At 35.4% G+C, this 23345-nt stretch overlaps 1 protein-coding gene across 3 annotated transcripts in view; it reads right to left on the reverse strand.

Moving 5' to 3' along the window:
• The window catches only part of Ube3a (ubiquitin protein ligase E3A), an 85193-nt gene that overhangs the window by 46933 nt on the left and 14915 nt on the right, over positions 1–23345 (reverse strand). For 2 of the 3 annotated variants that reach the window (XM_038313630.1, XM_038313632.1), the window contains exons 3-4: positions 21832–21951; positions 18196–18240 (exon numbers count right to left, since the gene is read on the reverse strand). In XM_038313630.1, coding sequence (XP_038169558.1) covers positions 18196–18240; positions 21832–21851 — 65 coding nt within the window. In that variant the 5' untranslated portion in view covers positions 21852–21951. The remainder of the gene's footprint in view (positions 1–18195; positions 18241–21831; positions 21952–23345) is intronic. The other variant, XM_038313633.1, reaches the window with a different exon arrangement.

Raw genomic sequence — 23345 nt, forward strand, 5'->3', positions numbered from 1 at the left:
TACCCACAAAAACTGAAAACAAATACAATATGCATCCTTCAGTAAATAATTCAATATAAATGGTCTCAATCCAATGTCCAAAGACACAAGTTAAAGGAAACCAAAGGCAAAGAAAAAGAAAACAAAAAAACAGGTGCATGCTATAATTTTAAACATATAGGCAACTAACAAAGGGGCACATAACTTCATAACAGAAATGCTAGTAGATCTAAAACCACACACTAGTCACAACACAGTAATTGATAGTGGCTAACTTCAATATCCAATTCTCACCAACAGACAGGTCATCTAGACAAAAATTAAACAGAAACTTGAAAATTAAATGACATAATAAATCAAATGTACCTAACAGATTATCTGTACAACATCCCATCCATATACTAAAGAATATATATTCTTCTCAGTTCATGGAATTTTCTCAAAAATCAACTACCCATTAAGATACTAAAAGTCTCAACATATATAAGAATACTGTAATAGCATGCTTCATTGTATCTGACCACAATGGAATAGATATTAACAGCAACATATACTACAGAAAGCACAAAAACCAAACAACACATTATGAAAAATTAATGTGATCTAGGAAAAAAGTGAATGACTATTTAAAAATTCCTGGAAGAGAATGAATATGAAAACAAAATAAATTATATGGGACCTAGTGAAGGCAGTACTACAGAGAAAGTTTATAGAGCTTAATGCCTAATTAAAAAGTAGGAGAGAGAAAAAAGAAAACAGCTCTTCAAATGGCTGGTCAAAACTGGAGAGTTGCATTAAAAAGAATGAAACTTGATAACCATCTCTTACTTTGCTGCACAAATGGATCAAGGGCCTGGAAATCTGAACTGACGTGCAGTATCAGACAGAGAAGGAGGCAGGGAATGTGCTTGAACCTGTCAGCAATGGAAAGGATTTCCTGAACAGTAGCCCAGCAACTGACATATGAGACCATCTAAAGCTAAAAAGCAGAGGACACCATCATTCAAGGAAAAAGGCAGCACACAGAAAGGGAAAAATCTTTACCAAGCTATACTATATATCTGATCAAGGGCTTTTATCTGGAATATACACAGAACTCAAATAACTAAGCACCAAGAAAATAAACAACCCAATTTAAAAACAGGGCAAAGAATTAAAGAGAATACAAACGATTGAAAGACACTTTTTAAAATGCCCAGCACCCTTAAAAATGAAGAAAATGATAATGAAAACTTTAAGATTCCACCAACCCAGTCAGAATGGCTAATGTCAAAAAAGGAGGGAGGGAGGGAGGGAAGGAGAGAGGAAGGCGATAACAAATATTGATATGGATGTGAGGAATGGGGAACATTTACTTCTAGGAAAGAAAACTGGTACAACCACTATGGAAACTGTTGTGCATGTTTCTCAAAAAACTAAAAACAGGTCTACCATTTGATCCGGCTACATGTACACTCTCTGGTACCCCAAAGACTCCATGTCCTACTCTAGACATACCTGCTCATCTGTGTTCATTCTGCTCTACCTCTAACACTCAGAGCATGAAAACAAATTACATGTCTATCAGCTTATGAATGGTTTAAAAAATGCAATACTTAGGATATGGGATTTCCCTCTGTATGCTGTAAATACCACTGGTTAGTTAAAAAAAAAAAAACTGTCTTAAGCCTGTGATAGGGTAGAACAAAGCTGGAGGGGGGGAATTAAACTAAATGCTGGGAGAAAGAAGGTGGAGTCAGAGGAGAAGCCAAGTAGGCCCGGCAGGATGGAACTTTACCCAGTAAGCCATGGCCACGTGGTGAAACACAGATTAAAAGCGATGGGTTAATTCAGTATATTAGTTAGCCAAAATTACGCTTAAGCTATTAGCCAAACACTATTGCAAATAATATGGCTTCTGTGTAATTATTTAGAGTCTGAGCTGATGGGCAGCCGAGAACAAGCAACATACTTTTAAAGCAAGGAATATTAGTCAGCTGTTACAAAAACAAAATTATGAGTAAATGGATGGAGCTGGAAAAAAATTATTCTGAGTGATGTACTTCAAACCCAGAGAAACATGTCAAATATATTCTCTCATCTGTGGATGTTAGGTTTTAATCTTCAGATATGTGTATTTCATTTTGAATAATCAGAGGCTAAGAAATTACCTTGAGGCTATGAGGGTGGGGGATGACATTCAAGAGAAAATAAGTAGACTGTATGAAAAGGTATTTAAAAATTAAGTTGGAATGATGGAACCAGAAAAGGTTAAGCTGAGGTAGGAGGTAAGTGAGCAGGGTCGTAGAGGGACTATATATAGGAGAGAGATAACTTAACACTAAAGACCTTCCAAGTTATGTGATGACCTCCTACTATATATACACAAATACATAAAAAGTTTAAATGAATAACCCCAACACCTTTCTGCCTGGGACCCACACCAAGTAGTTTCTACATCCGAACAGTCAGTAGATCCCACACAAAGAGCCTTAGAAACTCTAGGTAGGCCAAACCCAATTTCCTCCTGCCTGCCATTTGCCATACTTACCACCCCTAAGGCATTACATGACATGGTCTGACCAGAAGTGTCAATGAGCTGAGACAGTTTAGGCATCCCATCCAAAAATCAAAACAGTTGCCCCAAGATTAAATGCCAAATACTATTCAGCCAGTCCACAACCTGGTAAGTGATGGTAATATCAAACAAAGAATAAAACCACACAACAAAAGGAAGACTAGCTGTTCATGACTATCAAAGACCTAATTCCAGATGCCTTGGTCCAATTGCAAAAATGCAAGTATAAATAAATAAAATGGTTTCCTCTAGAAATTAGCACCTGCAGCATACTGTTCTCTGAGAAAAGCAACATAGAAGGTAAAAGAAAAACGACTTAAAATAACAATTATATATTCAAGGAACTCAAGGACAATGTAAACAAATGCCTGAATGAGAATCATAAAATCATACAGCTAAATAATAAAAGTAATTCAAGATGTAAAAACAAAAAAGAATCCCTAAAGTAAAGTTAAAATAAAACAATACTGAACATGAAGAATTCAGGAAATCAAACAAAAGAGCTCAGGTGAAAGTATGGCCACCAGACTGGATCATGCAGGCCAGGACAAGTGAGATAAAACTGATTACTGAGTCAAGGAAAATGGTCAATCTTAAAAATCCAGGGAACTTATGCATGATATGTGTATATGTGTATATGTGTGTGTACATACATATATATGTATACACACACACAGATGAGACTATATAGAGAGCAAATCTGAAGTAATAATTATACAAGAAGAAACACAAGTCAAAGGCCCCAAAAAAAAACTGTTTTCAACAAAATCACAGATGAAAATTTCCAGAATCTAAAGAGATACCCATTAGAATACAAAAGGCATACAGAACACTATGTAGGATCAAAAGGAATTTTTCCCATCACATAATAAAACACTAAATGTATAGAACAAAGGCAGAATATTGAGATCAGCAAGAGAGAAAGAAGTCACATCACAGTCCTATCAGAATAACACCTGACTTTTCAATAGAAACTTTTAAAGAACCTGGACTAATGTTTTCCAAGTTCTAAATGACCAGCAAGTCATTCGCAATCAATGAAAAGAGTTTCCATGCTAAAGTCAGATTAATGAATTTATGCCCACCAAAGTCAGCTTTACAGAAGAAACAACAATCAAGTAGGCTTTAGACTTTAGATTATGGGAGTAGTTCAACATACGTAAATCAATTAATGTAATCCAACACATAAACAGACCCCTGATCAGAAACTATATCATCATCCCATCAGATGCAAAGAAAACTTTTGACAAAATTCACCATTCCTTCATGATAAAAGTTCTAGAGAAACTAGGGATACAGAGACATAATAGAACATGATAAAGGAAAAACAGATGACATGACAAACATCACAGAAATAAATAGAAAAAAACTCAGAATATTTCTACTAATAGGAACAAGATAAGGATGTTCACTCTTGCTATCCCATTCAATAATGCTTGCAAATCCTGGCTATAGAATTAATATAAGGGAAGTAAATAAAAGGAATACCAACAGCTATTTAAATTAGTCAAATTGTCTTTATTAACAATACTATGGTCCTATACAAAAAAAAAAAAAAAATCAGTAACAGATCATAAGACTCCACCAGAAAACCCCTACAGCTAATAAAAACATTCACCAAAGTTGCAAGAAAGAAAATATAAAAACACAACAAACCCAGTGGCATTTATGTACAAACAATAAACATAAACAGAGATAAATCAGGGAAACAATCTTGGCTATAATGGCCTGAAAGAATATCCTGGGATAAATCTAACTAAGGAAGTAAAACACTTATATAATTAAAACTTTACGAAATTAAAGAAAAGACATTGAAGACATCAACAGAAGGAAACCCCACCTATGCTCAGAATTGGTAGGATTAATGTTATGGAAAATGGTCAACCTACCTAAATCACTGTATAGACTCAACAAATCCATGTTAAAATTACAGCTCAATTATTCATAGAAATTGAGAAATACTAAATTCATTTGGTAACACACACAATATAAAACCAATCCCGAACAGTGAAAGAAGTGCTGAAGGTACCATCATCTATGATTTTCAGTTATACTACAAAGCTTTACTTATAAAAACAGCATGTTACAAGCATTAAAAACAGATAAGTCAATTAATGAAATAGAAGGAAGGACCCAGATTTTTAAAAAAAAAAGTCTACAAAATCAGAATTACCTGATTTTTTTAAAAAACAAACATACATACTAGAGAACAGACAGTATCTTCAACAAAATGGTGCCAGGCCAACTAGATAGCTGCATGTATAAGAATGAAACTAGATACTTATGTCTCATTTTTCATAAAATGCAACTCTAAATGAATCACAGACCCTGATACAGCCTGAGTCTAATAGAGAACTTGGAAAATATACTTGAACTGATTCGTAAAGGGCTCCAGGAGCAATGGTATTAAGACCAGCAATTCCTTAAATGGAACTATAATGAAACTAAAACCATTCCATACCGCAAGTGATTCCTGCAAAGAAGCAGACTACAGAATGGCTGCAGCTAAACATTCAACACAGGGCTATTTTCTACAAAATAAAAAGAACTCAAAAAATTAAAAATCAAGCCGGGCGATGGTGGCGCACGCCTTTAATCCCAGCACTCGGGAGGCAGAGGCAGGCGGATCTCTGTGAGTTCGAGACCAGCCTGGTCTACAAGAGCTAGTTCCAGGACAGGCTCCAAAGCCACAGAGAAACCCTGTCTCGAAAAACAAAACAAAACAAAACAAAACAAAAAAAAATTAAAAATCAAGAAAACCCAATTTAAAAATGGGGCATAAATCTAAATAGAGTTCCCAAAACATGAAATACAAAAGTCTGAGGCATATTTTTTGAAAGGCTGAACATCTCTAGCTACCACAAAATACAAATTAAAGCAGACATTCCTTCTTAGCTTAGTCAGATTGGCTGAGATCAAAGAAACGAGATGTTGGAGTAATACAGGGAACGGAAAATGCTTATTCACTGCTGGTTGGAGTGCAAACTGTGGCAACCACTTTGAAATTAGTATGTGGTGCCTCAAATAACTTAGATCTACCATATAAACCTAGTACACCACTCTTCGGGATTTAGGATTTTATATCCTGCTACTGAGATACCCACCAATCCATGTTGATTGTTGCTCTATTCACAACAGCTAGGAAATGGAAACAGACTAGACGTCCGTCAACTGATGAATAGTGAAAATATGGTACATCTATACAATACAATGTTGTTCAACAGCATTAAGAAAAATATGAAATCTGCAGGCAAATGGATGGAGGCAAAACAGTTACCTGTACAGAGTAATCCAAACACAGGAACATAACACTGTATGACTACTCTCATTTCTAAATGTGGACTTTGAGTCTTCAGATAACTGTGCTCCATTTGTAATATACACAGAGGTCAAAAATATCCTAAGACGTCATTAAGAGGAAGGGACTTACAGTACCAGAGGTAAAAGACAGTAGTATTAGTAGAGGACAACAGAATAAGAAGGGTTAAATAGAGTGGAGAAAAGGAGAGCAGAGTCAAGATGGGAAGACAATGAGGAATGGCCAACTATAAAAACCTTTTGAAATAGCCAGATGGAAAAAGAGTCCTACAGAACACTCATAATATACACATATAAAAAAAAGTTTAATAGAATCATTCTATAACCAGCGACAATACCCTAATTGAACAACTCATTAAATAAAAACCCTGAACCAGGAATTGGTTTTTGGCTACTGGGGTCACACTGAACCCCCAAACATTATAGTAGACTATTGCTTATACTCCTGGCTACCCTCCAGCCTCAGTTACTTTTCTACTGCTGTGATGAAACACTGCAACCAAAAGCAATTTGAGAAGGAAAGGGTTAATTCCACTCAAGCTTCCATTTAACAACAGTTCCCCAATGAAAGTAGTTAAAACACAATCTTAAACAGGGCAGGAACCTGGAGATGCGGCCTGATGCAGAGGCCATGGAGGAGTGCTCCTTACTAGCTTGTTCCTTATAACTTGTTCAGTTTGCTTTACTAGAGAAGACAAGACCACCAACCCAGGGGTGCACAAAGCACAACAGACCAGGCCCTCTCCAATCAATCCCTAAGAAAATAGTCTGCTGGTTTACCCACAGCCCAATCTTAGGATCACATTTCTTCAACTAAGGTTCTCTTCTTAGATGACTACTTATGCCAAGCTGACATTAAACTAGCCAGCATACCTCCAGAATTTGAGATTAAGACCTTATTGCTGAAGACACCAATCACATCCTGACAGGCTAACATTCATTATGCTGAGAGATGCCATACAAACTGTTAGAGAAGAATGGTCTCAATCTCATCTAGTCGTGAACCCCACAAGCTAAACGTATCCAGACAAAAGTGGCCCATTGGTGCAATAGTGGCATAAATGTTAGGAGGGAACTAACTACTACATGATTGGATAAAAAGTCTACTCCATAAGGGGGAGCCCATGCCAAGAACCTGTGGCTAGATAAGGTCATAGGTTTTAGGGTAAAACTCAGTATCATTACTCTGCTAAAATCATAACATTAAATAACTCCTAATGACTTATTGCTATTCCCAGTGACCAAGAGTATCTCTCTCAGTTCTCATCAGAGAAGCTTTGCTCTGCAGGAGATGTCAATTAAGAGAGATTCCCTCAACCGCCAAACTGGTAAGCATGACATAAAATAAAAAACTGTAGAACGATCAGTCCCAAATCAGATATTCGTCTAACCCCAAAGCTCAGAGATCTTTTTGGAAGAGGGATTGGAAAGATGGTCAGAGTCACAGGTAGCAGACAACTTCAAGGAAACGGTGTTTTCCCAAGACACAACAGAGTAAATACATATATGAGCTTACAGCCAGCTCAAATCCCAGGATAGAAGGCAGAGAGTTAGAGATATAATGCCACCACCAGCTGAAGACCAGACAGTCTTCCTACAAACTAGAACAAGCACCAATCCCAGGACTAGCTAGGCAACATAAAACTGGATTCAATGAGGAATGAAGGTGGGGAAAAGGTAATCTTAAAGACTGTTGGAAAGGAATGGGAGAGCTAAGAAGAGTTGAAGGTGATTGACTATATTCAATTATACATTGGATGAAAACCTCGAAGAATTTTTTTAAGGAAACAAGCAAGTTGTAAAATAAAAAAAAAAAAATTTAAATGAAGTTTAAATAAATATCCCAGTAACAGGGGTGGGTTACATCTTTGTAGTTAGCCACTGAGATCCCATAGATTATTCTTTTCCAACATTACAGGTAATTTGTTGCCAATGTTCTTTACTAAGCCCATAACTAACGGTAAGATGTTACTGCTGAAAACACCACATACTTCAGTCAGTAAGGCAAAATGAAGCTAAACTCACTTGGTAACTTGATCCCTACTACTGGTTAGCATCTGTAGTACTTGATTGCGCTATGCAGGCTACCAAAAGAGAAAGCAATCATCATCAGTCATACCCAGTTCTGAATGCCAAGAGCTACAGTAACTAGCTTGGCAAGACAAGCTACCTGTTGCAATAGTGGCACAAATGTCCTGAGATCATCAACCACTTTGATTGGCTTCAAGGTCTGCAACGTGAGATGAAACCTATACCTAGCCTAGTACCAAGACTGACAATCTGTGGCTAGATAGGTCATAGGTACTAGAAAGAACCTACTACTATTCTATCAAATGGCTACAGTACTAAAACTCACTCCTATCAACTTATCATTGATCACTCCATCTGTCAACCATCATAAGACCAGCTTTGTTCTTCAGTAAATGGTGATTAAGACAACTGTAGAGAATAAGCTGTGAAAAGTCATATGGCCCATAAATATAAACCCTCCCAAGACTCAAGGGGTCATTACAAAGGAGGAGATGGAAAGACCTTAAGTACAAGGAATCTGTTTTCTGAAGACAGCTGGCCAGGTATATATTTAAACTCAAAGTATGCACTCACTAGGCCTATGCAAGCTCAAGCTAGACAAAACCCTGGCTTAGAAAAGAGGTGAGCATGAAGTCTCAACCCTAGCTGAGGTGCTATCACAACTGACAGCTGTTGGAAATAATTATCTTTAAGAGTAACCATGCCCTAATGGAAGGCCACAGATACAAGATTATATGGACAGTAGAAATTATACTTGATCGGTTAACAAAAACTAAAGGTCACATATAGTGAGGGGATGGGAGGGGGTCGATCTGGAAGATTTATGGCAGAGATAAATATCATCAAGATATATTTTGAAAAGATGTCAAATAACTAATAATACTCCTCCCCCCAAAAGTCCCAATGCAATATGGTAAGGGAGGACGACTATAAATAAATCATGTGCCTATACAGAGATGTCACGATACAACACAATCTTCTATTTCTCAGGCTTCTGAAACCTCTGGAACTCTGTCATGGCTCCTTAATTCTTTACAGAAACTCTAGATCTTACATAAATATATGCACATACATATATGTGTGCACATACATGTCATGTTTAATTTGCTATTTCTAGACTGGAATAAATAAGCCTATGTTTGCTTCAGCCTTAAATGTCAAAGTAAGAATAGCTGGCACATTGTTATCACCGAAACCTTTTGAATTTGGTGTTCTTAAGTTCTAACACTGTGAAAAACACAAATTTGTGCACCTATTTTTGACATAAAATAAAAAAATTTAAGAAAAGATTCCATAGGTGCATTCCAAACTAAAGATTCCAGAAGAGAAGTCAAGTCTAAGAGTCTCCAGAGAAAGTTGAGTGGTAAGAACGAATTCTGGAGAGTCAGGAGGCTGCAAATCCACAGCTATCCTGGCCTAGCTTCAGCCCTTCATGGTTCACTTCTGCACATTACTTAACATCCTAGTAACTATTCCTAACTTCCACCAAACTAAGTTAATGTCATCAGACAGCACCTAAAATATAGAGCAGAATGGTCCCTATTTGGCTGCAACCACTTTTGTGATATTTCCATTAATGTGTTTGAAAAGTGCCATATTTACATGAAATACATATGCATGTAACAATTATAAGTGAGAAATGAGGCCATGAGGGCAAGTGTGTATGGAATCATTTAGAGAGAGGAAATGACGTATTAATTATACTATGATCTCAAAAAATAAAATTAAATGAAAAATAGAACTCATATTTTAAGAATAATCTGAAGACCTTGCTCAAAAAATAAAAAATAAATAGGGGGAGAAAGTAATTTAGCTACCATGCCTTATTTTCTCAAGTATTTGACACAAAACTATCTATAAAATTCATATTTTTCATTTCAAATGAAGCTTTATTTATTTATTTATTTATTATGTATACAATATTCTGTCTGTGTGTATGACCGCAGGCCAGAAGAGGGCACCAGACCCCATTACAGATGATTGTGAGCCACCATGTGGTTGACTGGGAATTGAACTCAAGGCCTTTGGAAGAGCAGGCAATGCTCTTAACCTCTGAGCTATCTCTCCAGCCCCTCAAATGAAGCTTTTTACAATCAAAGAAATACACAGTATGAAGTAACAATACTGAACTTGAATTCTAATACCTGTAGAAATTTTTTGTTCCTTGGTTTTGTTTGCTTTTTGTTGTTTTGGAGTAGAATGTGGTAAACATTTAGATGTACCCAATATATACTATCTACAAAGTTTGTGTGATATTACATTGTGCTAAAAGTAAAACAAAAGTCACACCCACATTTCATGAAAATGTTACCCAGACAAGTTAGAACCTGTTATTTGGGGTGGTCTGAAACTTCACATTTTTTTATTTTCTACGTGGTGACTTCTACTTGGCTCTACAATAAACCACCTCACCCCTTTTACAGTGACTTTAACTGTTTTGTGCTGACAGTACTAATTAATCTTCATGATAACCCGAGAAAAAGACTACAGTTAGAGAACACAAAGACCCTGAAGGAAAAGGTTCTGCTTTTCACACATTAACTTGAACGAATCTTTTTATTTTCAATAATTTCTCTAGAATTAAACTGTACTAACAGTAAATAAACTCTATGAGCTAAAGGTAAACTATCCTCACTAATGTTCCTTAAACTCTTTCAGTGGGAAGAAAAAAATATGAATGAATAAAATTCACAATCCACATGAAGACTATAAGTCTTTCCCTAGATAAACCTCAAAGAGTGTAACCAAATGTATATATAACTTACTTTCTGAGAAGACTTAGCCAAACAGTTTATTCAGCCAGTCATTCCTAATGTAAACTAAGAACATAGTTCCTCTTATTAAACGAGAAGCTATAGCTTTTGTGTTTGATAAAGCTGACAAAGGGACAGATTATGACTGACCTCTTCCATAACCAGTGCTTTATACCGCCTGCTCACGTTAACTTCCACGTCGTGATCTATGATCTACTTTCAATCATGCTTCCTTCCTATCTCCCATCACCTTACCTCTGCATTCCACTAATCCTCTGAGCCTAAGCAGCAGAGATGTGTACGTTTGCTGGTAGGAATTCTTCCTCCTGAGAACACCCTGGTCCTTCGTTACCACAGCTCACACCCCAATCTTCTATATGTCTGTATCCCTACAGTGACCACTGCACTTCTCCACATTAACTCCACTTATTCATCAAACAGTAGTGAGCACATGACCCTATAGCTAAACTACAAAAATCACATCTTCTAAACTAAAAAATCAGACTCAATATGGCCTAACTTCTCTTTAACAAATGCATTAACAATTGCTTACTTTTTCTTTAGTTGGTGTTTTTCTAGTTATTTGACTTAAAAAAAAGTCAGACAATGTAGATTTCTTCTCCATGTTAAAAGGCTAATCCTTGGTTAAAGGGCCTACAAAGGTTCTATTGAACCAAGAGTACGATCTTTAAAACAGAACCACATATGATTAAAGAGAATTCTTTAACTTTAAAAAATATTTGAAGTATTAATTGGTGCATACTTACATACTTGGAAATGTGCCTATGTTAAACATCACACAGAAACTAAAAGTTCACTCTGATTAAAAGGCTCAGTGCTCTCTCTCTCTCAGGAAAAAAAAAACGAAAAGAAAACACCTGAGAAAACATTCATGGATCATGGAGCACAGAGCAAAGAGACATGCCAAATGGCAAATATTAAAGATGTTAATACAGTATTTCCCATACTCACGGGAGCTAAGAATATATGACAGAGTAAGAAATACACTGATACCACAATAATCTTTCCATGTTTCTTAGACATTAAAAACTTCGTATACATTTAATGATTTCTACACTTTCACAGAATAAGCATTTACTGACTACTTATTACATCCTTCATTAGGTATTCAGGTAGCTGTAGTTGTGAACCTAATATAGTCTACTGTGACCTAAAAGAGTCTCAATTGAGGGCTTGCCTACATCAGACTGGTCCATGGGTGAGCGCCTACAAGATTTGTTTTGACTGACATAAGAAGGCCCTGACTATTGTGGGCAAGGTCATTCCCTGGGCAAGTTGTCTTGGACTGCATAAAAAAGTAAGTATGCTAATTTTGGGTCTGCACACTGAGTCAACAAGCAGCATTATTCCATACTTCCATGTTCTTTCAGTGGTGACCTAAAACTTGAAAGTTGAAAAATCCTTTGGTCCTCTAAGATGCTTTTGGTCAGAGTATTAAAAGCCAACAGCCATGTTCTGGTGAGAGCTTTAAAAAATTATTATTAAATCTTAGAATGATAAATAGTAATAACTGAAAAGATAAGACATAATCATAATTAGACAAAATTACCCAGAAAGGACATCTCTGACAAGACATCATCTAAGAATTCTGAAGTAAAGAAGAAAAAGATGTGAGGAACCCAAGAGAAGGAATACTAGACTTAAGAAGACAAAAGTTGTAGGGTAAGAACATGAAGTACAGGATATCATCTAAATTGAAGAAGCCAGTTTATACAAGGCCATATCATTTTCTGGGTATAGTTTATGAAATGGAAAGTGTTTGAAAAGTTTTGAGTAGAGATAAGATGGTTTAACATCAGTACCAAAAAAGCCCATTTATAGTTTCTAGAATAAAAGTACTAAGAAACAATGAAATGCCTTCTCAAACCAAGAAAGCAATGGCGCTATAAATGCTTTTCTAAGTGGCCAAATTGAATTTTGAAGATAAGTCCAGCAGGACTTACAAAGGGTTCCAATATGAGACACAGACATGAAAGATGCTTTCCAAAATTTGGTTAATGGACATGGAAAAAAAAAAACTACTGAATAAAATTCAACAGTATATAAAAGAAAATTTGAAGAAATTAAGAGTATACAAGTAACAGCCTTACTTTGGATTACTCAATTTCTGTGTGTGCACACATGTGCAGGCATGTGTACCTAGGCGTGTGCATTTAGCAACCAGCAATCAATTCCAGACTTCATCTTCAATTGCTCCAGACCTAACTTTTTGAGACGGGGTCTCTCAGTAAACCTAAAGCTCACTGAACCATCTAGACTGAAGAAACAATGAGTTTAAACTATAATTCTATTTCTGCCCCTCCCACAAGAGTGGGTGAGATGACCACACCACACTTTTTACATAGGTTCTGGGAATCGGATCAGTGTACTTGTAAAGCAGCTATTCTACCCAACAAACAGACTCCTTAGCGTGTTTTGGCTACTTTCTTTTATTGTTGCTGTTATTTAAAGCCAGAGTCTCATGTAGCCTAGACTGAGACTTACTGTATGAGTAAAGCTAGCCCTACACAACTTCCCAAGTACTGGGATTCTAGGAGTGAGCCAAAATGCCCAGAAAAATATCAAGATTCTTAAAAACCCTAAATGCACAAGCTTCTAACATGAAGCTTTCATAAAATCTACCTGAATACCTTCTAGCTTTCCATTCTGTTCTATTAAACTCATAGGCTTAAAAAAAAAATTCTACCCCATTATGTCACCAATAAAGTGACATCAGTGTCAATGTGCATGTTATAATCCCATATAAGAATCTCAAAATTACTTCCATTAATATTAAAGAATTTTAGTATCTCTTTACTTCAAACAAGTATTCCTTTATCTTAAGCATATTAAACACCATATACCTATGATGATAAAATTTTATCAACCTGTTAAAAACTTTCATTCATGAAGTAATTTTGATATATGAAGACACAGATGTTTTTCCAAAATTTTTTTTATTGACAAGTAAGAACTGCATATATTCATCTCACATACAAAGCATCTTTGCAAAGATACTTAAGATTTCACCTTTAGTGATACTCAAGAACGCATACATTAACAAGTCACAATAGGTTTCTGAACTGAATTCTATCCATTTTCCATTTTGTATTGTGGCCACCATCTAGTCTATCACAAGTAACATTTTTAAGATTGTCATGTTTTTAGTTATACACATGAGATCATGCACTTGTTTTTCTGCACTTGACTAATTTCACTGAATGTGAACCACCATTTCCACCCATGTTTTCAAACATAGGATTTCAGACAACTTTTAATGGTTAAAAATTACATTATCATATATTCCAAATTTTATTTATTTACCTTCTGACAAACACTAGTTTATTTCTGCATTCTGACTGCAATCAACATGAAAATGTAGGTATCTTTCAACATACGAGTTTAATTTCCTTTAGTTATATATTCCTATAATGTAATTGCTAGGTCATGGGAATTCTACTTTTAAATTTTTGAGGAAACTATTATTTTTCATAATTGATCTAATTTACATTCCCTCCAACTGTGTGCAAGATTTCTGTTTGCCATCATGAACATCCGTATTTTGATAATGACCATCCTAGCAGGTATGAGGTATTATCTCACTGTTGCTTTAATTTGATTTTCTAGTTGATTACAGAGATTATAAATTTTCTCTCATGAATCTGAAGTCATGTGTAGTGGCACACACCTTTTATCCCAGCACTCAGGAGGCAGAGGCAGGAAGTATGAAGCCAGCCTGGTCTACAGAGCTAGTTCCAGGACACCTATGGCTACAAAGAGAAAACCTATCTGGAACAACAAAAAGTAAAAAACATTAGATTTTTTTTTCTCAGAAAAATCAGAAAGAGAACAAGGAAAGGTATATGTCAGAGCTTGCAGAAAGTAGAGGGAAGGGAGAAATATCATAATTATAAACCACAGAATGATTTTTAAAAAGTAAAAGGCAAATTTTTTTCATTTAGCCACTCTGCCATTTGGACTCCTTTTTTTTTTCCCATGTGTGGGCTACAGGAGAGCCTCACAGGAATATAGTCCAATTCTACATCTCTAATTAGCATAGAGTTTACCAATTAGACTAGCCCCAGGGATCCTCCTGAGTCTTCCCTCTACACTAGAATTTTATGTGTATACGACCATACCGTGCACTTTTATGTTGTTACTACATTATCAAATCAGGTCCTTAGGCTTGTTAGGCGAGCACTTTACCTACCTGTATCACTTCTTCAGAAGCAACTATTTATTTAAGTCCACTGTCCACTTCTGCAATCAATTATGACTTAAATAATTCATATATTAATTCCTCAAATGGAAATGTTTCTTTCATTTCAAGGCGTTTATCTATTAATTACATCTTTTTATTTGCAGTTAGCTTTTAAGTTTGGTATAATCCCATTAGGCTATTTTTTGTTGACATGTCTTTTAAAAAGTTCACAAACACAAATATTAACAAGTTTTTCCTGTCTTCTTACAGTAGCTGACAGTTGTAAAGGCTATTAGCTAAGTACATAATTCACTCTTCTACTGATGCATACCCCACTTTCTCAGCTCAATATGTATTGAACATATTGTTCTTTTCTTCTGCAAGAATGGTCAGTGCTCTCAACAGCTAAGCCAGCTCTGCAGCCTCAAGAATCCTTGACTTAAAGAGTAAGGCAATGAAGTACCTGTAGTGAGAAAGACTTGGCTTTTGTTTTTCATTTTTGTGTTGTTTCTCTTTTGGTTTTCTGAACAGAGTTTCTCTATGTAGCTCAGCCTGTCCTGGACCTCACTCTGTAGACCTTACAACAAGATATCCACCTGCCAATGCATCCTGAGTGCTGAGATTACCTGGCAAAAGTAAACACACTACACTATGGTGAATAATGTTTATGTGTTGTTTAATTCATTTTGCTATTGTCTTTCTTAAGAACTCTTATTATTAGCCGATAGTAGTAGAGTTTCTCTTTTGTTTTCATATCAGAGCAATGATTGGCTCATAAGAATAGTTTGGAAATCTTCAAAATTTTTGACTGAGCTTGGCAAATATTATTATTAGTTCGTTAAATGTTTAGTGGATTCCAGTAATCAAGACATTAGGTCTGGGCTTTATCTGGAAAGAGATGTAATTACTGCTTTAGAATCTTGTGACAGCAAAATTTCTCAATCATTCCCATGAATAAAAGAATGTAAATGCAAAATGCCCTAATGCAATAAGTAGTCTGCATACAACACTAGCAATAGCCTGTCCTATTCTGCTACTATTCAACTTAAAGTATTACGCATTAGAGACTACTAGATAAGTCTCTGAAAACTGCAAGCATTATAAGAGGTTTCTAAATTCAGCTGGCCATTCAATGCATGGAACTTTCAACATTTAGTCTGCTTTATTACCGCAACACCTTCTTTAGTATACTCAATCCCAACTCAATTATGCTAGCTAGTGTTCCACAAAACACCATTCAATTTTTTTCATAAAAAGGCACATGGGGAGCTGGTGGTGATGGCACATGCCTTTAATCCCAGCACTTGGTAGGCAGAGGCAGGTCAATCTCTGATCTTGAGGCTAGCTTGGTCTAGAAAGAGGAAAGCCAGGGCTACACAGGAAAACCGTGTCTCAAAAAGGAAAAAAAAAGGAAAAAAAAGAAAGTAAGGAAAGGCACTTGTTCTTCAGTTTCTGCCATACTGGCAGCTATCTAGGTATACAAGATAAACTTGTTTGCTTTTTAAGAGTAAAAGCAACAAAAAAAAGCTACTCGGTTACTAAACTATAATAAATTAAATCACATCTATTAGGATGACTACTACTCCCCAAAGAAATTTTAATACACCAGCCAAGTTGTAGAAAAATCATAATACTTTTATTATAGGTAATATAAATAAAATGGTATAGCTTCTGTTTAAAACAATATGGCATAGTCTCAAGATATTAAACATAATTACCATGATATAATAATTATACTTCATATTTAGACACAAAAGAATTTTGAACAAGGTTTCAAAAAACAGGCCCATGCTTATAGCAGCATAATTCCCAACTGCTGCTAACACAGAAATACCCCATTAACAGATGAACAGATAGGTGGGCCAAATAAAGCATATACAAGCAAGAGAAATTACTCAGCCAAAAATAAAAAGGAAGTTCTAGCATATGATACAAAGAAATGAACTTTGAGGATGCTGTATTTAGTAAAATAAGCCAATCATTAAAGAAAAAAGCTGTTGTGACTGCACTTACTTAAGGTAGTTAGAAGCACCAAAATTCAGACAAAAAGCAGAATCGTAGTTGCCAGTTAGTAGGAATTAGGAATAACAAGTCACTATTTAATGCATACAAAGTTTCAGCATTGTAAGATACAAACATTCTGATGATAAATGCTCAAAAATTGACAACAGCACTGAACTGCATAGTTTAAAACGGTAAATAGTAAATTTTCTACATTTTATAACTGTTTAAAAGTTATCATAGAAGTGATATGGTCACATAAATTTAAAATATATATGCCATAGTCGTTTTCGTGAAGGTCACAATGTACATAAGAATTTAAAATGATGTAATCTGCTTTGTAAAGAAAATCTTGACTTTTTCAACACATTCTTAAATACAGCTCCATATATCTATCTTTAGCTCCCTCTAATTTCAGAATGTGTATCATGCATTTGTGCAGGTATATTAACATGTGTGGGGAGGCATATGAAGAAGACAGTGTCTTCATCAAATGCTCTTTCTTTATTTACTAAGGCACTCATTTCTGCCAACCTACTAGCTACCTTCCCCCTACTCCAGTCTTCCTTCTTGCAGGGCAGATACTCTATTCACCATGCCATTGCAACAGTCTCCTGCCTAATCCCCTGTAATGATAATTCTTTTTCCAGTTTTCATTCCTCACCATCAGATTTTTAGTTCCTCACTCTTCCCTGTACTCAAGTGTCCTGCTTCAGAACCTTGCCCATGACTGCCTAAAAACCAGTCAAACTTCTAGCTGCTTAATTCCTAGTAACATTTCAAGTTACACTTAGTTTTGCCCAGTTATGCTAATTTTCCTACTATCTCCACTAGATTTTTATTGCATAGGTTGGCATTTCTCTGTATTCTCACTATAACCCAACTACAATTCTATTTAAATAATTAAAAATATTTGTTCGTGCTCTTTCAGAGAGTAGGAACTAATTCTCACGCATCTTTATATCCAAAACATGGGACCTATTGACTTAAGAGTAAACAGAAGTCTACACAATTGTATTTTCATTAGTTATATATTAGTCAATAGTAGGTACCAACAAGGCCAAACCTATCTGTCATTTCCCTGTTTACCCATACCTGTTCAGGGCACAAAAGCACAAGAATTCAGAATCACATATGCAATTATCTACTTACCATCAGACATCTAATGATTTGCAGATCATGGAAGCATTTGGTAAGGGGAAAAGTAGATATTTTCCAATCTCTGAATATAATATTCAGTTTTTTCTTCTTATTTAAATTTATTTTATTGATTTTTTTAAGCCTAGAAGGTATTTTCCAATAAAGCAGTGTAGGGCAACTTAAAACATACATAGCCTGAACCAAGTTATACTTACATTCGGCTAGCTTCAATGTCTTCAGACTGGGATTCTCCTGGTGATCTGTAAAATGTAATTAAAGAAAAAGGTTAGTGAATTCCAAACAGGGACAGAAATGTAAGTAGTGAAGATAAATTTGAAAGCAATATTTAAGTTCTAATGAAAGGGTATTTTAAAATGAGAAAAAGAAATTAATATCATTATACTCAGATATTATATCAGTATAAACTATAATAATTTACAAAGTCAAACAGTATGAAAAACAAAACAGTAACTTTCTATCAAGATGGGCTGCCTACATTAGCAAATTGGTATTCAGTCCTGAGATTAAATGAAGTGTTAATAAACTGTAACCTGGCAAACACGCCAAGGTGTGGAATGATCACCTGATTTTGTAGGTATGTTTTACTGATAGTTGCATGTATTGAAACACTGTCTATGTATACTGACCAGTTTTCCCTCAAAACCTAAAATATTCACAGGTCCCATAAAAAATATCTGCCAACTTCTGCTCTAGACAATTCGAACTATGATATTATAGTGTATGTAAATTTTAAGATAGTTAAATGCTGTGTACCATTCTAATCATGATTACTGTGGTTCAATAAGGAAATCAGCTTTACCTAAGAAACATTTAAATATCATCAACATGTATGTGGAGCATTATATCTGCTAGATAATTGTAAGCTAGTTTCAGCTTTATTAAGAGTTACTGGTTATTTTCTTTATTTTTAATACATTAGCTTTTAATGGAAATACATACATCTAAAGCATCAAGAAGCATCCCATTTTTATTGGGTTGGAGCAGAAGGCACATGGTTAAGGAACAATTCTAGAGCTGGGCACAGCAGTACTTTCCTGTACCTCCTGTCCTCAGAGGCTAAGCTGGGATCATCCTTACTTTGAGGCCAGCCTAAACTAAACAGTGAGACACTGCATCACAAAAGTCAATTAACTTTCTAAAAAGTCTTTTACTATGTTAATTTTTATAAATCATTAATGTGATAGGCAATGTTCCCTTTATTTTCTTTCTTTTTTTGGGGGGGGGGGCGGCGAGGGAGGGTATCACTGTGCGGCTCTGGCTGTCCTGGAATTTGCTTTGTAGACCAGGTTGGCCTTGAACTCACAGAGATCCTCCTGCCTCTGCCTCCAGAATGCTGGGATTAAAGGCGCGCCAACACCTACCAGTGTGAGAGTCAATGTTAGATGGTGAACTGATTTTAGTACCTATTTCTATCTACCACTTCAAATTCCCAAAATGGGTTAGGAAAAAAAAAGATTAAGTTAAATGTCAAATTGGTATACAAATATACCAAGACTGGATTTGTGAATTTATCACTGACTTCAGACTTTCCAACTTAAACAAACAAAAAAGTTTATTAAAAGGCTTATTTTGGCACATGGTTATGGACGCTATTTTTAACAAAGAACCTTAAATCAGGGGCTGGAGGTAATTCATTGATTAAGAGCACTGGCTGCTCCCAGAGAATCAAGGTTTGACTCTGAGCACCCACAAAGTTGCTCATAACCATCTGTAAGTCCAGTCCCAGGTCTGATGCCCTCTTCTGGCCTCTGTAGGCACCAGGCACACCTGTGGTACACGTGCATACCTGTAAGCAAAACACTTACACACATAAAATAAATTTAAAATTAAAAAAGAATTTTAAAATTTACTATATTACTTTTAGTGTCAAAAATTCACTTCTTTGCTAGACCTTCAAAATAACACTGTAATTCATTTAGATTCCAAGTCAGTAAACACACACACACACACACACACACACACACACAGAGAGAGAGAGAGAGAGAAAGAGAGAAAAAAGGTACGTTTGATTAAAAACAGATCCCAAAGCTCAAATACTTTAGATTTTCTTAGCAGTGCTTTTATAGTTTCTGTTTAACACGAAATTACATAGGAACTGAAACTGGCGCTTGGACGTGATAACAAATGCAACACCTCTCCACCCTCTCTCCACTGGGAAACAAGCACATCATCTGGGTATCCCAATATTGTTCCAAAACTTACATCCTATACAAAAGGGCTAGAAGAGCTAAAACAAGATGATAACCCATACAGACTAGCTAACTCATTTTTTAGTGTGCCCCTCCAACATCTGACATTACAGTGTGAGGTAAAGCTCACTTACAAAATAAAAAAATATAAATAAACATGTTAGAAATGAGAAAGGCAAATTAGAACTTGTTAATCAGCTAGGACGCAAAATGTTTGAAATGAATTGGGAAAGCGATTTTTTTTAAAAAGGTTAGGAAATGATGAGGAAGAAAAAAATACAGGAAAAATGTAAGACATGAGGGAAAAAAACATGCCTCAGGAGAACATTATAAAACTATTGCAAACTTTCAAGATCCTAAAATAATCTACAGAGCAAATATATCTTCAAACGGCCAACTATAACTATTTTCCCAACTTCTGTTCCCTAAACAATATGTAAACACCGGTATCACAATGCCAAAAAAGTACTGTGTGTGTATGTGTGTGTGTGTGTGTGTATATATATACTGTGTGTGTGTGTGTGTGTGTGTATACACACACACACACACACACACACACACACACACTAGATCTCTATTTAATGTCTACATATATCAGAGTGAGCCATTAAACACCAGTAAGCCAAACTAATAATTTAAGACAACCTAACTGAAAGAACAGAGTTAAAAAGGATTCAAAGATTATTATCCTAAAACTATTCTCAGGACTCTTAGACACAGCACAGGCTGCTTTCATTCAAATTGCAGTTTTATTTCAATCAAAATAAAAGTAAATATACACAACAGAAAGATGTTATTACTAACTGTGTACATCTGAATAATGTCTACTTTCAGACTACTTCAACAGTAATCTAAGTAAATTACTAAAATGTACCCTAAAACTAGAATTAACTCTCAAGTACCTACTAACAGTCCCAAAGCTGTACTTTGGTTCTTAAGGAGCTTATTGTTCCTTTACTACCAACACATTACAAATAATATAGTACACACTTCTAGCTTACCAAATTCAAAATTTAAAATGAACCAAACTTTAAAAAAACAGAAACTAACCCGTTATCCTAAAGTTTGTCAGAATTAAAAAAAAAAAATGAAGTTGGTAAACTGAAACATATGTTGTAACACTGGAGAAGACAGTCTTAAAAGTATCAACCTGAACAACAGAAAGGGATGACAACGCACCCAAGTACCCTCAGCAATGCAGCGTGAACTAGCAAATACATCCTTCTAAGGATATAGAGCTGCACCTTTAACTCCACTGCAGACTAACTTTACTAAAGGTGAAACACGTTTAGAGAGGCATGTAAACTTCTACCACAACAGAGGTCACTTACAAACAGTAATCAAGGCATTTTCCATATATTTCCTAAAACGTATACAGTGCAATCTTCACACATTTGAGAAACATTTTCTATATAGAAAAACAGGTCTTTGGTGACAACTTATCTTCATGAACGAAAGGACAGGTAAGAAATTCACTCTATTAAGTAGCTGCAAAAGGATCTTAAATGGAGAAATAGCTAAATTCTTAAGTCCTCTATCTTAGCAATATCCCTGCCTCTTATGCATCGCCTTCATTTATATAGCACATATTCACTTTAAAATGACAGCCTGTAAAGACTGTAGAATAACATTCAAAGTTACCTTTTACAAGCTGTGGCCATTCGGGGACATCAGGGTGGTAACAGCTCTGAGTCACTGATTAAAAACAGGTTGTCACACCAGTCTAGTTGCTAACGTGATCTGAACGGAGGCTTAATAATTCTAACAAATTAAACAGACCTTCAGTTAGAACACTAGCATAAACCCAGTTCACTGTTCAAATCATAATCTTCAAAGCTTCAAATCAGTTGTCAACATAAAATTTATTAGAAGAATAATTATCATAGGAAAACCTTTATGGATTATTTTCCAGTATACTGTTTCCTTAAATGATCTCTTCACTTGAGAAAATGAGGTATGTTCTCAACCCAAAACCCAGAAAATTTTAAATCATCTTGTCAGCAACTCAGAAAAGTTTGGATTTAGGGGTATTTCAGATTCTGCATTTTCAGATTACATATGCTTAATCAGTGAAGTCTATAGAAACATGCCAAAATCTGAAAAATTCTTAAATCTGAAACACATCTGGTACCAGGCATTTCTGAGAGAGATAATAATCCTTGCTTTTCAATGTTTATATGGCTTACAAAGTACAGTGATCAACAGTACCCTTAAGTTCCACTGACTTTAGATCTGCGAGATCAAAGCAGACACTCAAGAATAACAATAACCAGCCTCGGAGTAACTACCCAACTTGTCCAAGGTTTCACAAATAATGGTGAAATAAGACTAAAATCAAGATTGACTACCTTTCTACCAATTATTAAAATTTTGCTATGGCTTAGCTTTGCTTTACAGAGTTTTGAGATTTAAATACTTACAAATAAGCAAAGCATTAGAATATGGACTGTGGCAATAGTTAAAATGAGACTGATTTAATAACAGGAATCTTAAACTGATAGAGAAACCATCTGCCAGAGGCAAATTCTTGATGAAATAGTTGCACATATACATATTCTATAGTTAAAGTAGATTCATCTAAAATTAACTTTAAAACCCTTGGCTGTATAAGAAAGTGTCCATGCTCAATCCTATAGACTCAATTCTATAAAAATTACACAGCAAAATACAAATGCATACCCTTATTCTCCAAGTACCTTAACTCTAATACAAAGTTTTAAGTAAATCTTTTTGACTCAGATTTCACTGTACTCTTTAATCATGCTGTAAGTCTGCCAAAATGCCTTACACTAGAAATATAATATACCAATACTGGTATATCATTTTATCCAGTTAGTTTTTCCCTCAAGCATCGTCCACTGACTTAACCAAACAGAACAAATATGAATAACTAGAAATAAGAAGTCTAAGACTAGTAAGGGGAAAGCCCCTTCACACTAACATTTGCAAACTGACAGCACATAGAAACAAGGTCGCTAACAGCATGACCCAGAACTCAAATGAAAACAGGAAGGTATTTGAGAATCTCAAAGCAATTATTCAAACATTAATGTTTGAGCTCATATTTTTGCCAGTGTTCACAACTTTAGGGGATTCCAATAAGTAGGACTTATAATCTCTGTAAGAAATAACTCAATTTCCAAGATTTTCCTAAC

Source organism: Arvicola amphibius, chromosome 12 (genome assembly GCF_903992535.2).
Source record: "Arvicola amphibius chromosome 12, mArvAmp1.2, whole genome shotgun sequence".
NCBI classification, from domain to species: domain Eukaryota; kingdom Metazoa; phylum Chordata; class Mammalia; order Rodentia; family Cricetidae; genus Arvicola; species Arvicola amphibius.